Source organism: Oncorhynchus masou, chromosome 2 (assembly GCF_036934945.1).
Source record: "Oncorhynchus masou masou isolate Uvic2021 chromosome 2, UVic_Omas_1.1, whole genome shotgun sequence".
Lineage (NCBI taxonomy): Eukaryota > Metazoa > Chordata > Actinopteri > Salmoniformes > Salmonidae > Oncorhynchus > Oncorhynchus masou.
Window position 1 is genome coordinate 31,578,708 of NC_088213.1, and position 14,762 is coordinate 31,593,469.

A 14,762-nucleotide genomic window follows, 5' to 3' on the forward strand; every position below is an offset into this window, starting at 1 on the left:
CTGCAAATTCCAATAAAACTACATCAGGTTTGAAGTTCACTTTCCTTACTTTGTCTAACAACACTATCATGAATCTAGTGAGGAGGTTTTGTGGGTCAGAGTGCAGTATTTATTTAGTTCAAAGCACAAATGTTTGTTAGCACGTTTCTCACACTGGCTTTAGCCATGGCGGGAGCAGACCAGACCAGGCACGAGCCTTCTAGGGAGACGTCTTCATAGTGTGACAAATTCCCATGATTTGTGAATCTGTTTGAGCCAAACAGCTAGTGCGATAGCTAAAATAGCTTTGTAAAAATATTTATTTCAGCTAATAGGGAGTATCTAACAAATCAAATACATGATGGCATTCACTAATCATAAACATTTGACAATATAATAGATATGTGGGTATATTTGTGGACAGAATTCTTCCTTACTTAACTTTCAAATATTACACTGCTACATCAACTAACATCACCACTTGGGTAAAATAGTTATTTACTAATCCAGGAAGCACTGTCTGTATCTGTTGATTTCCAAAGTGTTTCATGAAACCCATGACTCTTCAAGGAGAGGCATGTTTCCCTCGGCACCAGTGAACATTAGGCTAGTGTAAGTCAACACAGCTGCTCCATCTATGCACGAAGAGCTTATTAGTAACGTCTAATAACAGCGGACAGGCATCTAAACCAAGACAAATGAGAGGAGAAGCTTGAAAAGTCTCCTCATATCACCATGTTATATTCATAAGGCATAGTGAGTCTGTCCCCCAGAGAGCAGCCAGCTTAGTCAGCCATAGCAGAGAGGAGAGCAGACTAAACTACTCTGATAGGAGACTGCCTGCAGATGAACACCACCGTTGAGAGGAGGTCAACACTGCAAAAATACCTACACACTGCACAGATATGATGCAGATCAAAGCCAAAAATCATTACTCTTTTTTTTTCTAGTCAGTGTTGGTGAAGACAGTGGTTTGGTGCAGCCAGAGCCAACTTTATCCTGGTTCAGACCATCGACATATAATTATATTCTGTTTACCCAAGATAAATTATCATATTATCAGGTATAACAGCTGTAAGTACTATCTAATTACACTACATCTGCCTAAGTGCTTACCAAGTATGCTTGCCCATGTAAAGTTGGACCTTCCTGTACATGTGGATATCACCTCACCTCTGACCCCGTTTGATGCCCTCTTCCTCTGCCTCCAGCTCCAACTCCAGTTGGTTGACTGAGGCCTGTTGGGAAACCACATTACCAGCAAGAGACAGCAGTTCCTCTTCCACTACAGTCAACCTGGTAGAGGGGGAGAGACATGGGGAGAGAAGGGGGACAAAGGGGTGAAATGTGTTGTTGGTGTTGAGAGTGTGTGTGTGAGCGCGTGCAATGTGTGTGTGTGTGTGCGCGCGTGTGTGTGTGTGTGTGTGTGTGTGTGTGTGTGTGTGTGTGTGTGTGTGTGTGTGTGTGTGTGTGTGTGTGTGTGTGTGTGTGTGTTATATATATATAGTACCAGTCAAAATTTTGGACACATCTACTCGTTACAGGTATTTTTTAAAACTATTTTGATAAATAAAATAGCCCCAAAACATCACTGCTCTAGAGGAGATCTGCATGGAGGAATGGGCCAAAAGTGTGTGAAAAGTGTGTGAAAACCTTGTGAAGACTTACAGAAAACGTTTGACCTCTGTCATTGCCAACAAAGGGTATATAACAAAGTATTGAGATAAACTTTTGTTATTGACCAAATACTTATTTTCCATCATAATTTGCAAATAAATTCAATAAAAATCCTACAATGTGTTTTTCTGGATTTTTTTTCTCATTTTGTCTGTCATAGTTGAAGTGTACCTATGAAGAAAATTACAGGCCTCTCATCTTTTTAAGTGGGAGAACTTGCACAATTGGTGGCTGACTAAATACCTTTTTGCGCCACTGTACATAAGTATTCATACCCTTAATCAGTACTCTGTTGAAGCCCCTTTGGCAGCGACGACAGCCTTGAGTCTTCCTTGGTATGACGCTACAAGCTTGGCACACCTGTATTTGGGGAGTTTCTTCCATTCTTCTCTGCAGATCCTCTCAAGCTCTGTCAGGCTGGATGGGGAGAATCGCTGCACAGCTATTTACAGGTCTCTCCAGAGATGTTGGATTGGGTTCAAGTCCGGGCTCTGGCTGGGCCACTCCAGGACATTCAGACTTGTCCCAAAGCCACTGCTGCAATGTCTTGGCTGTGTGCTTAAGGTAGTTGTCCTGTTGGAAGGTGAACCTTCGCCTCAGTCAGAGGTCCTGAGTGGTCTGGAGCAGGTTTCCATCAAGGATCTCTCAGTACTTTGCTCTGTTCATCTTTCCCTCAATCCTAACTAGTCTCCCAGTCCATGCTGCTCGATGCTCCCACCATCATGCTTCAGGCCAAAGAGTTCAATCTTGGTTTCATCAGGCCAGAGAATCTTGTTTCTCATGATCTGAATCTTTAGGTGCCTTTTGGCAAACTCCAAGCGGGCTGTCATGTGCCTTTTACTGAGGAGTGTCTTCCGTCTGGCCATTCTACCATAAAGGCTTGATTGGTGGAGCGCTGCAGAGATAATTCTCCTTCTGGAGGGTTCTCCAATCTCCATGGAGGAACTCCGGAGCTCTGTCAGAGTGACCATCGGGTTCTTGGTCACCTCCCTGACCATGACCCTTATTCCCTGATTGCTCAGTTTGGCTGAGTGGCCAGCTCTGGGTAGAGTCTTGGTGGTTCCAAACTTCTTCCATTTAAGAATGATGGAGGCCACTGTTCTTGGGGACCTTCAAAGTTGCAGAAATGTTTTGGTAGCCTTCCCCAGATCTGTGCCTCGACATAATCCTGTCTCGGGGCTCTATGGACAATTTGTTGGCTTGGTTTTTCTCTGACATGCACTGCCAACTGTGTGATCTTATACTGTATAGACAGGTGTGTGCCTTTCCAAATAATGTCCAATAAATTCAATTGATTCCACAGGTGGAATCCAATCAAGTTGTAGAAACATCTCAAAGATGATCAATGGAAAAAGGGTGCACCTGATCTCAATTTCGAGTCTCATAGCAAAAGTTCTGAATTCTTATTTAAATAACGTATTTCTGTTTTTATAAATGTGCAATTTTTTTTTAAACCTATTTTCACTGTGTCATTATGGGGAATTGTATGTAGATTGATGAGGGGAAAAAATAATGAATACATTTTAGAATAAGGCTGTATCTTAACAAAATGGGGGAGAAGTCAAGGGGTCTGAATACTTTTTGATTGCTCTGTGTCTGTGTGTGCGTATAAACTAACCTGTGCTGGATCCCCTCCACTGTAAGCTCATTTAGTTCCAGCTCTCCAGTCTTTAGTCGATCTGTGTTCTCCAGAAGACCAGAGTCAAACTCAACACACACCGGAACCTCCCCTACAGACCTGAACACACATGGTGAAACTTTCAGCCTCTTGACTGCACTAAGATCAGCATATTTACCTTTTAGTCATTCAGCAGATTCTCTTATCTAGAGCAACTTGCAGTTGAATACCTGTTCTGATGGATGAAACTCTCATACTCTTTGTGTGGCTCTATGGCCTTCAGAGCAGTAGACATCTCCTCGTGGACAGATACCACCTCCTGTTGGAGCATACTGGACATGTCATAGTACTCCTGCAGGATCTCCTTCCTGGGTTACAGGGAAAAAGTCAAAGGTCTGGTAGAGGTCAGGGCAGTATTATTCAACCCTGGTCTGGGGACCCACTGGGTGTGCAGGATTTTTTCTAGCTCAGCACTAACGTACCTGCTTCATCTAATCAAAGGCTTGATGATCCGTTATTAAATAGGTCAGTGTCTTCGGAAAGTATTCAGACCCCTTACATTTCTCCACATTTTGTCAGGTTACAGCCTTATTCTAAAATTGTTTAAATTGTTTCTCCCCTCATCAATCTACACACAATACACCATAATGACAAAGCAACAACTGTTTAGAGCTAATTCATAAAAGAAAAAAAAACTGAAATATCACATTTACATCAGTATTCAGACCCTTTCCTCAGTACTTTGTTGAAGCACCTTTGGCAGCGATTACAGGCTCGAGTCTTCTTGGGTATGACGCTACAAGCTTGGCACACCTGTATTTGGGGGGTTTCTCAGATTCTTCTCAGCAGATCCGCTCAAGCTCTGTCAGGCTGGATGGGGAGTGTCGCTGCACAGCTATTTTCAGGTCTCTCCAGACATGTTCGATTGGGTTCAAGGCCGGGCCACTAAAGGACATTCAGAGACTTGTCCTGAAGCCACTCCTGAGTTGTCTTGGCTGTGTGCTTAGGGTCGTTGTCCTGTTGGAAGGTGAACATTCACCCCAGTTTGTGATCCTGAGCCCTCTAGAGCACATTTTCATCAAGGATCTCTGTGTACTTTGATCCGTTCATCTTTTCCTCAAACCCTGACGAGTGTCCCAGTCCCTGCTGCTGAAAAACATCCCCACAGCATGATGCTGCCACCACGCTTCACCCCCGATTGCTCAGTTTGGACAGGCGGCCAGCTTTAGGAAGAATCTTGGCGGTTCCGAACTTCTTCCAATTATGATGGAGGCAACTGTGTTCTTGGGGACCTTCAATGCTGCATAAATGTTTTGGTAGCCTTCCCCAGATCTGTGCCAACACAATCCTGTCTCAGAGCTCTACGGACAATTCCTTCGACCCCATGGCTTTCCTCTGACATGCACTGTCAACTGTGGGACCTTATATAGACAGGTGTGTGCGCCTTTCCGAATCATGTCCAATCAATTGAATTTACCGCAGGTGGACTCCAATCAAGTTGTAGAAACATCTCAAGGAAGATCAATGGAAACAGGATGCACCTGAGCTCAATTTCGAGTCTCATAGCAAAGGGTCTGAATATTTATCTAAATAAGGTATTTCAGTTTGTTTTAATTGTGCAAAAATTTATTTAAAAAAACAGTTTTCGCTTTGTCATTATGGGGTATTGTGTGTAGATTGCTGAAGAAATTGTTTTATTTAATCCATTTTAGAATAAGGCTGTAACGTAACAAAATGTAGAAAAAGTCAAGGGGTCTGAGTACTTTCTGAAGGCACTGTATGTATAGTACTGGGCTGAAACACACTGTGGGTCTCCAGGGCCAGTATTGATTACATTATGTGGGTTTGAACAACAGCCAAAAACTATTATATCAAACTTCCCATGAGAGTGCTTGAATTCTTATCAAAAGGGAAGTATATTAGGTGAGATACAAAACCATGCAGTGTAACAATAGGATGACCATAGTCACAGTACTTTCCTACCATGGTGGACACACACGCAATATGATCTCATCACTGACAGAGTTGTGCTTTTCCCACACACACACACACACACACACACACACACACACACACACACACACACACACACACACACACACACACACACACACACACACACACACACACACACACACACACACACACACACACACACACACACACACACTTACAGTACGAGTACCATCTCCTGCTGTAGGCTCTGTAGTGCCATGAGCAGGGCAGGTTGGGCCTGGCTGTAGTGGTGCTGATGGTACACCTGGGCTGCTCTGACTGACAGCACATACTCATTATGGAGCTCATGGAGCCTCAGAGTAGCCTTCACATAGCGCTCCCTTGCACGCTCACGCTCTTTATCTAAACAAACATAAGACACAATATATATATATCCGTAGAACACACACAAATGTAGCATAGAATAGAAAAACAATACACATGACAAATAGTCACTACTAATATGATCAACTGTGTTAATTTGGTGAATCATTAGGACACCAGTTGCCTAAACAGAACTATCAGGAGGTAATGATCATCTGTTGTCCAGAATGTAATCCTTTCAGCCAGTCAAAGTGAGAGTGTGTCTGTGCTGTTTGGAGAAATGAGACAGAGCCAGACAGAGTGAGCTTCCCCACCTTTACTGGCCTCCTGGTACTTCCTCTTTGCCTGCGCTGCATCCCTCACCAGCTGTCTATAGCTGGCCTTCAGCCTCTCCAGCTCTGTCTGGGTCACCTGACAAATGGAAAGGGTATATTAGTGTTACCTCATCCAAACAAGGTGCATAAACTGAAGAACAAAAGGGATGAAGACCCTACAGGTCTGTATCCCAACACCTCTCAACTCAGAAGTAGAAGCACACAGGAAGTGGTCGGTGACGTCAGAGAGGCCCTGGTAACAGAAACTGGTTTGACTCCATTTTTTTACCCTTAACATTTCCATAAGCCACCATCTAAGGCAGTGGTCACCAACCTTTTCTGAGTCAAGATCACTTTCTGAGTCAAAAAGTTGAGCATGCATGTTACAAAATGTTTTTAAACATGACTTAAAAAACACAAGCCTACATTAACCAATTAAAAACAGTTCTGTAGCAATGATGTTTGTGCAGTAGGCTTGGATGGCCCAATACATTATCACTGCATATTGGCTATGCTTGAAATGCCCTGCCAATTATGTTCTTCTCAGAAATGTTTGAAATTATATTTAAAAAATGTAGGTATATGATCACACTGGTAATAGATCATTTGATGTAGTACTTGTGAGGCGGTGAGCTGAGTGAACATAATATTATTATATATTTATTACTGGACTAATGGCCTGCATCTGATGGTCAGTCTGAGTAGAGGGAGGGAGCAGTGGTCCCTCCGCTGAGAAAAGAGAACAGTCTTCTAGCTGATAGCAAAACTCAAGTCACACTGCATTATTTCTGCCTCATGTACCAATTCTTGTTGTTCTTCCTATGACCAGAGAAAGTTAAATATTCCTTGATATTAAAAAAAGACACAAGCCGCTAATAATAACAACAATGCAAGCTTATCGAAAATTTGCTACACTCATTCATTGCAGCTGCAGTGCTGTTTGTAGCATGAGTGGAATTAGGAAGAAAGTGTATTTTATGGCTTATAAAAGTGTTGAACAAAGTGTTGACAGTGCTGAATAGCAACTTATACAAGAACTTACTCATGAAAACAGCAGCTCTTTGCTGTACTCATTGAGTCTTCATAGCCATCGTTTTAAAAGTTTTTACATTTCACGGTATCAACCTGTCTGTGAAGACTCTGGTGCACTTGATTTGCTCTCTAGTTCTACCTTCAAATGGTTCAAAATGGAAACACTTTGCCTTCCCGGGACTGGGGCTGCTGAATGAAGTGCACCTACCACCAACAGCACAAAAATAAAAATAGGAACAAGGCTTTATCGTAGTTTTATTTACAGAAATGTTTGGTGATTGATGAGGAATGCCTTGAGATCGACCATTCAATTGTGTTCGACCGGTTGGTGACCACTGACCTAAGGTTAATTATAACTATATATATATATTTTTTAAGGGGGTAGATCAGCTTTAATATTACAGATAGATTCTAGCTTCCATCAATGTAATTGTCTGCATCATTTCCACTTTCATCCTAGATACCTGCCTTTCTAGGGAGTTTTTCCTAGCCACCGTGCTTCTACAACTGCATTGCTTGCCATTTAGGATTTTTGGCTGGGTTTCTGTATAGCACTTTGTGACATATATTTGATTGATTGATTGATTTACGGACACAGTATATTTTACAGTAGTTATCTTGTTTGTTTTAATACCATCCTTCAACTCCACTCAACCCCTCCCATCTATCTCTGAACACCATCCAGTTGATTTCTAGTTGCCATATATTTTTCAACTGTGCTGTGACGTTTCACACAAGTTTACAAAAGGTTAATTATACCTTGCACTACCAAAGTGCAGAGGATGTCTGCATTAGGCCTGTGACTTGTTTGTAGTGCACTGTACAAGGTACTAAGGCAAAACCTGACCCAGGAAACGTACGAACTGCAACCCATAAACCCAGGAATTCATTAAAGATTAACACATAATTTGCTCGCCGTAATATGGTAATGATATAAATCACGGAAAGGGCAAAAACTATTGTCATATTAAAGTCCCTGATGGCTTTTGTTCATCAAAATGCATTTGCTATGCAAGAGCAATTCTCAATTAGACAACAATGGCCAAACTCAGTTACAGCCCATTGGCTTTCATTTCAACTGAGTGCTGTCTGTTAATGAAGTTACAATAACTGTGCAGCTCTGCATCTCAAAGAGGAGCGCCTGCTGCATATTCACACCGGTGAAAAGGAAATGCATTAAATTCACACATTTGTGATTCATTTAACTATTTCAAGCCCAAAGTTTAAAACAGCTTTCTTTGCAAACTATGCCATGATCTTCATATTAAGCACATCATATTTCAGAGATTAGGTGACCGTCTGTTTTGACTGTTTGTTTCAGGTGATAACAGTATTCCTACATAAGGTCTTTCGGCACAATGCGCCTTTATAATAGTCATATTAATAGTCTTACAGTAATAGCCCTTTGTGTTATAGGATCTTTGATTGTTATTTGTACATTTCCTGTTTGACAAGATCAGTGGCAAAAGGCTCTACATAGAGATGTATACTGTCTCTAAAATAGAGTGGTAACCAAAGAAATCATCAGAACTCATAACAAACAAACCAAATACAATATGAGCTACAGTGGCTAGGGAAAGTATTCACCCCCTTGGCATTTTTCCTATTTTGTTGCCTTACAACCTGGAATTAGAATAGATTTTGGGGGGGTTATCATTTGATTTACACAACATACCAATTTGAAGATGCAAAATATGTTTTTATTGTGAAACAAACAAGAAATAACACACAAAAAAACAGATAACTTGGTGTACAGCAATCTTTAAGTCATACTACAGTTTCTCAATTGGATTGAGGTTTGGGATTTGACTAGGCCATTCCAAAACATTTAAATTTCCCTTAAACCACTCGAGTGTTGCTTTAGCAGTATGCTTAGGGTCATTGTCCTGCTGGAAGGTGAACCTCCATCCCAGTCTAAAATTTCTTGGAATACTGAAGCAGGTTTCCCTCAAGAATATTCCTGTATTTAGCACCATCCATCATTCCTTCAATTCTGACCAGTTTCCCAGTCCCTGCGGATGAAAAACATTCTCACAGCATGATGCTGCCACCACCATACTTTACTGTGGGGATGATTGTTCTCGGGGTGATGAGAGGTGTTGGGTTTGAGCCAGACCTAGCGTTATTCTTGATGGCCAAAAAGCTCAATTTTAGTCTCATCTGCCCAGAGTACCTTCTTCCATATGTTTGCGGAGTCTCCCACATGCCCTTTGGTGAACACCAAACCTGTTTGCTTCTTTTTTGTCTTTAAGCAATGGATTTTTTCTGGCCACTCTTCCATAAAGCCCAGCTCTGTGGAGTGTACGGCTTAAAGTTGTACTATGGACAGATACTACAATCTCCACTGTGGAGCTTTGCAGCTCCTTCAGGGTTATCTTTGGTTTCTTTGTTGCCGCTCTGATTAATGCCCTCCTTGCCTGGTCCGTGAGTTTTGGAGGGTGGCCCTCTATTGGCAGGTTTGTTATGGTGCCATATTCTTTCCATTTTTTATTAATGGATTTAATGGTGCTCCGTGGGATGTTCAAAGTTTCAGATATTTTTTATAACCCAACCCTGATCTGTACTTCTTCACAATTTTGTCCCTGACGTGTTTGGAGAGCTCCTTGGTCTTCATGGTGACGCTTGCTGGTGGTGCCCCTTGCTTAGTGGTGGTGCGGACTCTGAGGCCTTTAAGAACAAGTGTATATATACTGAGATCATGTGACACTTAAAAAAAAATTACCAGGCAAGTCAATTAAGAACAAATTATTATTTTCAATTACGGCCTAGGAACAGTGGGTTAATTGGTTGCACCAGCTCTTATTTAGGGACTTCATAGCAAAGGGGGTGAATACATATGCACGCACCACTTTTCAGTTGTAATTTTTTTCACTTCACCAATTTGGACTATTTTGTGTATGTCCATTACCTGAAATCCCCTCCAAAATCTATTTAAATTACAGGTTGTAATGCAACAAAATAGGAAAAACGCCAAGGGTGATGTCACGCCCTGGTCGTAGTATATTGTGTTTGTCTTTATTTATTTGGTCAGGCCGGGGTGTGACGGGTTTATTGTGGTGTGTTTTGTCTTGGGGTGTTGTTAGGTGTTGGGTGTGTGGCTTAGTGGGGGTATCTAGCATAGTCTATGGCTGTCTGGAGTGGTTCTCAATCAGAGGCAGGTGTTTATCGTTGTCTCTGATTGGGAACCATATTTAGGCAGCCATATTCTTTGAGTATTTCGTGGGTGATTGTTCCTGTCTCTGTTGTCACCAGATAGGCTGTATAGGTTTTCACGGTCCGTTTGTTGTTTTTGTATTGTTAGTTATTTCATGTCGAGTTCCTTTTCATTAAAGAACATGAATAACCACCACGCTGTATTTTGGTCCGCGTCTCCTTCGACGGACGAGAACCGTTACAGGTGATGAATACTTTTGCAAGGAAATGTACAAACAAGACTCAGAAATAGCATCCCTCTCAGTAAATTTGTGTGATTTTTTTTTCAACACTGTAGGCTACTGCATATTTCTCCAGCACAAGCATATAGCTGAAAGCCAGCATGTGAAAGTGGAAGCTACTTCCCATTTTGAAAGCAAACTGACAAGGTGTTTGGTGGAGGACTACAAAGTGCCTGGTAATATTTATCAGGGCAAATTGAGTTTTACAGAGTGATATGTTCATCTGTTTGTGTGTATGTGTGTAGTCGTGTGTGTGTGTCTGACCCTGCTGAGCTCCTGGCTGAGCTGGCTCCACTGCTCTGCGTAGGTCTTCCTGAGCTGCTGCTTGTCTCTGATCAGCAGGGTCAGTTTGCTGAGAGGCCCAACCTGCAGGTCCTCAGACTGCCGCCGCATCACACGACTCAAACTCTCAGTCTGAGCCACCAGCACACCCCACGACTGAAAGAGGAAGAGGAAGAGAGAGAGAGAGAGAGAGAAAGAGACCGAATTAATAAAGAGAATACTCTGCGTATCGCCATCTACTGATCAAACGTAATGCTCAATCATCAATACTGTTGAAATGTCAAGTCCACTTTGCAGCTGGGGGTGGATGTGGTCTAATGTCTAAACCAGTGAGCTTGCTAAAACCCACTGATATAGTGTAGGGGTCATTCCATTTGATTTCAATCACTGAATGAAAGTTCCCATTCATATTTGCCCATGGTAGAAGTAAGTGGTCAGAAAGGGACTTTTTGGACCGGAATGCCAAAATATTTAGGAGATGTGCTCAAAGTCAACCCATTTTGCCTACCCCACCCTACCATGAGGCACACTGTACATGCCTTAATCACTGGAAAAGATCAACGGTTGAGTTTGACATAATTAAAACATGTAAACAGGGTTGTCAAATATGAACGGTTGGGTTTGATAGTGACAGTTGTTTTAAATTATACTGTCAATCTTCCATAGGAAACTTACTTACTTAAACCCTTTAACGTCAATTACCGACAAACAAGTAAATTACGCTGTTTTTTTGTTTTGGCTTATGTTGTAGCTTAGACCCTATTTTACAGAATCTGAGATGTTTATATTGTGCCCGCTATCGGTTGAGACGCAGTATACTTTTGAATACAGGGTGGATGTCATTTCAATTACAGAAATAGAATTCATAAAATGGACATATCCCAGACCACTGCCATTTAGATGGTACATCATTGAACAAGGCCACTGACCCACCCACTGTGGAATGTCGACTTAAATAGGAATGGCTATTATTTTATCTATATTCAATAGGTTTCCTATGGAAGATTGACAGTATAATTTAAAACAACTGTCACTATCAAACCCAACCGTTCATATTTTCCAGTGATGAAGACATGGATGTCTCATGTTGGGGTGAGGTATGCAAAATGGGTCAACAGTGAGCACTTCTATTTTCTAAATATTTTGGCAATCAGGTCCAAAAAGTTACTTTCTGACCACTTTTATGATGGGCAAATATGTATAAAAAGTTTCATTCAAAACAAAAGATGTCAATCAAATGTAAGGACCCGTAAAGAACCTGGTTGAGCTGGCTGATGTAGTCCAGTCCTCCCCCAGGCTGGGGCCCCTCCAGTTTCTCAACCATGGCCGCCATCTGGTGCAGCTGAACAGAGAACTCCCGGTCGCTCTTGGACCGCTGGCTCATCCACTTCTTCATCACCTCCATCAGACGCAGCTCCGAGTCCTGCAGCCGCATCAGGGCCGCGTGGGCCTGGGGACACCACAGGTCCTCCCCAAACCCCATCAGGTATGCACCCAGAGGAGTGGGAACCCAGTCAAACTGTAGACAGTAGACACTGGAGTGGATTTGAGTGAATGAACCACACACGTGACCTGGCTAATAGGGTGCAGGAATATGAAAAGAAAAACTGAATGAGAATGCATGGGATTTATCCTCTCAGTCTAGACTCTGGACTTTGGGTGTACTGTCTTTACCGGACTGTAGAGTCATTTGAATTAGTTCAACTTAGTGAAGCCAAGGTGTTTAAATAATAATTCCAAGACTACACAACTGGTTATTTATTAAACAAGTTGTATTTGTGTAACTAAGCAAATGTGGCATGTGGAGGGTTTCACTTCTGGGTAATGTATTTCAAAGGGAGAAAACAGTTAGGCAGCACTTCCTCTTGAAATACAGAAGTGCTGAGAAGTGTGACATGGCTCTAAACTGTTTTTTTTGTTTAAGTATAATTTTACTAAGTGAGTTATTAATAATAACTCACTTAGTAAAATTATACTATTACAGAGAAAAACATTAAAATAAGTTGGACTTGAGGCTTAACATAATGCAGCCTACTGTGGAACTCTGGCATCATCCATAACCACTCTCCTTTACCAAGATAATCCATCCACCTGATGGCCAAGGACAAAAAAGGCCACTCTAAAATGTACTGTTTTGTCACACAACCCAATGCCACAGATCTCTTGAATTGAGGGAGCGTGCAATTGGCATGCTGACTGCAGGAATGCAGGTTTGCTGATGTCAAAGTGTCAGAGTGCCCCAAGGTGGCGGTGGGGTTATGGTATGGGCAGGCATTAGCTATGAACAACAAACACAAATGCATTTTATTGATGGAAAATTTGAATGCACAGAGATATGGTGACGAGATCCTGAGGCCCATTGCCATGTGATTCATCTGCTGCCATCACCTCATGTTTCAGCATGATAATGTATGTCACCATGTCGCAAGGATCTGTACACAATTACTGGAAGCTGAAAATGTCCCAGTTGTTCTGTGGCCTGCATACTCACCAGACATGTTACTAGAGCACATTTGGGATTCTCTGGAGAAATGTGTATGACAGCATGTTCCAGTTCAAGCCAATATCCAGCAACTTCGCAAAGCTATTGAAGAGGAGTGGGACAACATTCCACAGGCCACAATCAACAGCCTGATCAACTCTATTTGAAGGAGATGTATCCCACTGCATGAGGCAAATTATGGTCCCACCAGATACGTCTGGTTTACTGATCCATGCCCCTTCTTTTTTATGGTATATGTGACCAAGAGATGCATATCTGTACTCCCGGTCATGTGAAATCCATAGATTAGGAACTAATTTAGTTATTTAAATTTACTGATTTCTTTATATTAACTTTTACTCAGTAAAATCTTTGAAATTATTGCACGTTGAATCTATACATTTGTTCTGCGTACATACAGCAGGGATGAGTAATATGTTGACGAAACCTACAACTGAACATAAACGCGCCCTGATTATGAATTTACCTTGATCGAAATTCGATTACACAAAATCCTTTATCTAACTACATAGGTGATATGTGCATGTGTAGCTTGCTGTTGAATCCGATACAAATTGTATCATTATCAATAGCCCATGTAGGCTATCATTAAGAGTTAAATAATAGTATACTGTAGTGTAGTGTACTATGAGTTTACGTTGTCCGAAAAAAATATTCTCACCTCAGGTTATTGCAAGCAGTCCACTCCTAAATTTCAAGGATTTATAGCATATGTAAGGCTATGACGATTCTTATCGAGGAGGCATTAATTGTGCGGACAGAAACTGTTACAGTGAGTTAGTACTGATATCACTGGTCTGGCTCCGCGACCATACTCACACCAGAAATATAAAAGCAGGAAGCTAGCGCTGTCCTACCACAGCGGGATTGACTGGGGAGGTGAGTGACTGCATCCTCTTCGGGATGGAAGGCTTGGTACAGCACAGTTCAAGAACATAACATCTCATTAACTGGGTGGATAAACGGGGACAATAATTGAGGTAAGCAGGTGACTAAGTTGGAACGCATCATAAGCTTGAGCAGCGGTTGGCCTACAGCACTTGCCCAAGTGACACTCATGATCCAAAATGATACTTTCTGAAAATGCTGTAGAATACCTGCCTACAGCACAATGGAATGTATTAGTAAGAAATGTACATGCATAAGAATGCACCATAAATATAAATTAAAGGACTTGTTAATGACCACAGTATGAGTCATAATACCCATAAAACCTAGTGGGTAAACGGGGAAATTGTTCTAATAGTTTTCCTCCATTCACTTTCCCATAGGGAATTTCGTGTAGGTTTACCCTGGCGTGACGTTTTGATAACAATCTCTCTGGGAAAAGGTGATTTCTTTGTTGTATTTCAGGTGAAGGGACATTGCCGACAAGCCAGGGCCTATATTCACAAAGAGTACTGATTTTAAGTTTACATTGACAAGGGGGAGGTCCTAGATCATTATCCCTACTGTGAGATGCTTTGGGGATATGGGCCCTGGAAGAAAGCTGTTGCCCAATACCTTGCACCACAGGACTCGAGAGCAGGGGTAGGCAACCCTCTGCCTGAGAGGTGCCAAGATGGCGGCTTGAACAGACTCTTTTTTTACCGAGCTCCGTACCA

The 14,762-nt window shown here is 41.9% G+C and overlaps 1 protein-coding gene across 3 annotated transcripts in view; it reads right to left on the reverse strand.

Annotated features, from left to right (window-relative positions):
* The window catches only part of LOC135558640 (tyrosine-protein kinase Fes/Fps-like), a 29,495-nt gene extending 15,498 nt beyond the window's left edge, over positions 1-13,997 (reverse strand). The window contains exons 1-8 of one of the 3 annotated variants that reach the window (XM_064992613.1): positions 13,820-13,997; positions 11,914-12,174; positions 10,638-10,811; positions 5,908-6,004; positions 5,449-5,632; positions 3,505-3,642; positions 3,275-3,394; positions 1,153-1,275 (exon numbers count right to left, since the gene is read on the reverse strand). In XM_064992613.1, coding sequence (XP_064848685.1) covers positions 1,153-1,275; positions 3,275-3,394; positions 3,505-3,642; positions 5,449-5,632; positions 5,908-6,004; positions 10,638-10,811; positions 11,914-12,138 — 1,061 coding nt within the window. In that variant the 5' untranslated portion in view covers positions 12,139-12,174; positions 13,820-13,997. Of the gene's footprint in view, positions 1-1,152; positions 1,276-3,274; positions 3,395-3,504; positions 3,643-5,448; positions 5,633-5,907; positions 6,005-10,637; positions 10,812-11,913; positions 12,232-13,819 lie in introns of all 3 variants that reach the window. The other 2 variants (XM_064992622.1, XM_064992603.1) reach the window with 2 other exon arrangements.
* Positions 13,998-14,762: the final 765 nt, after the last annotated feature.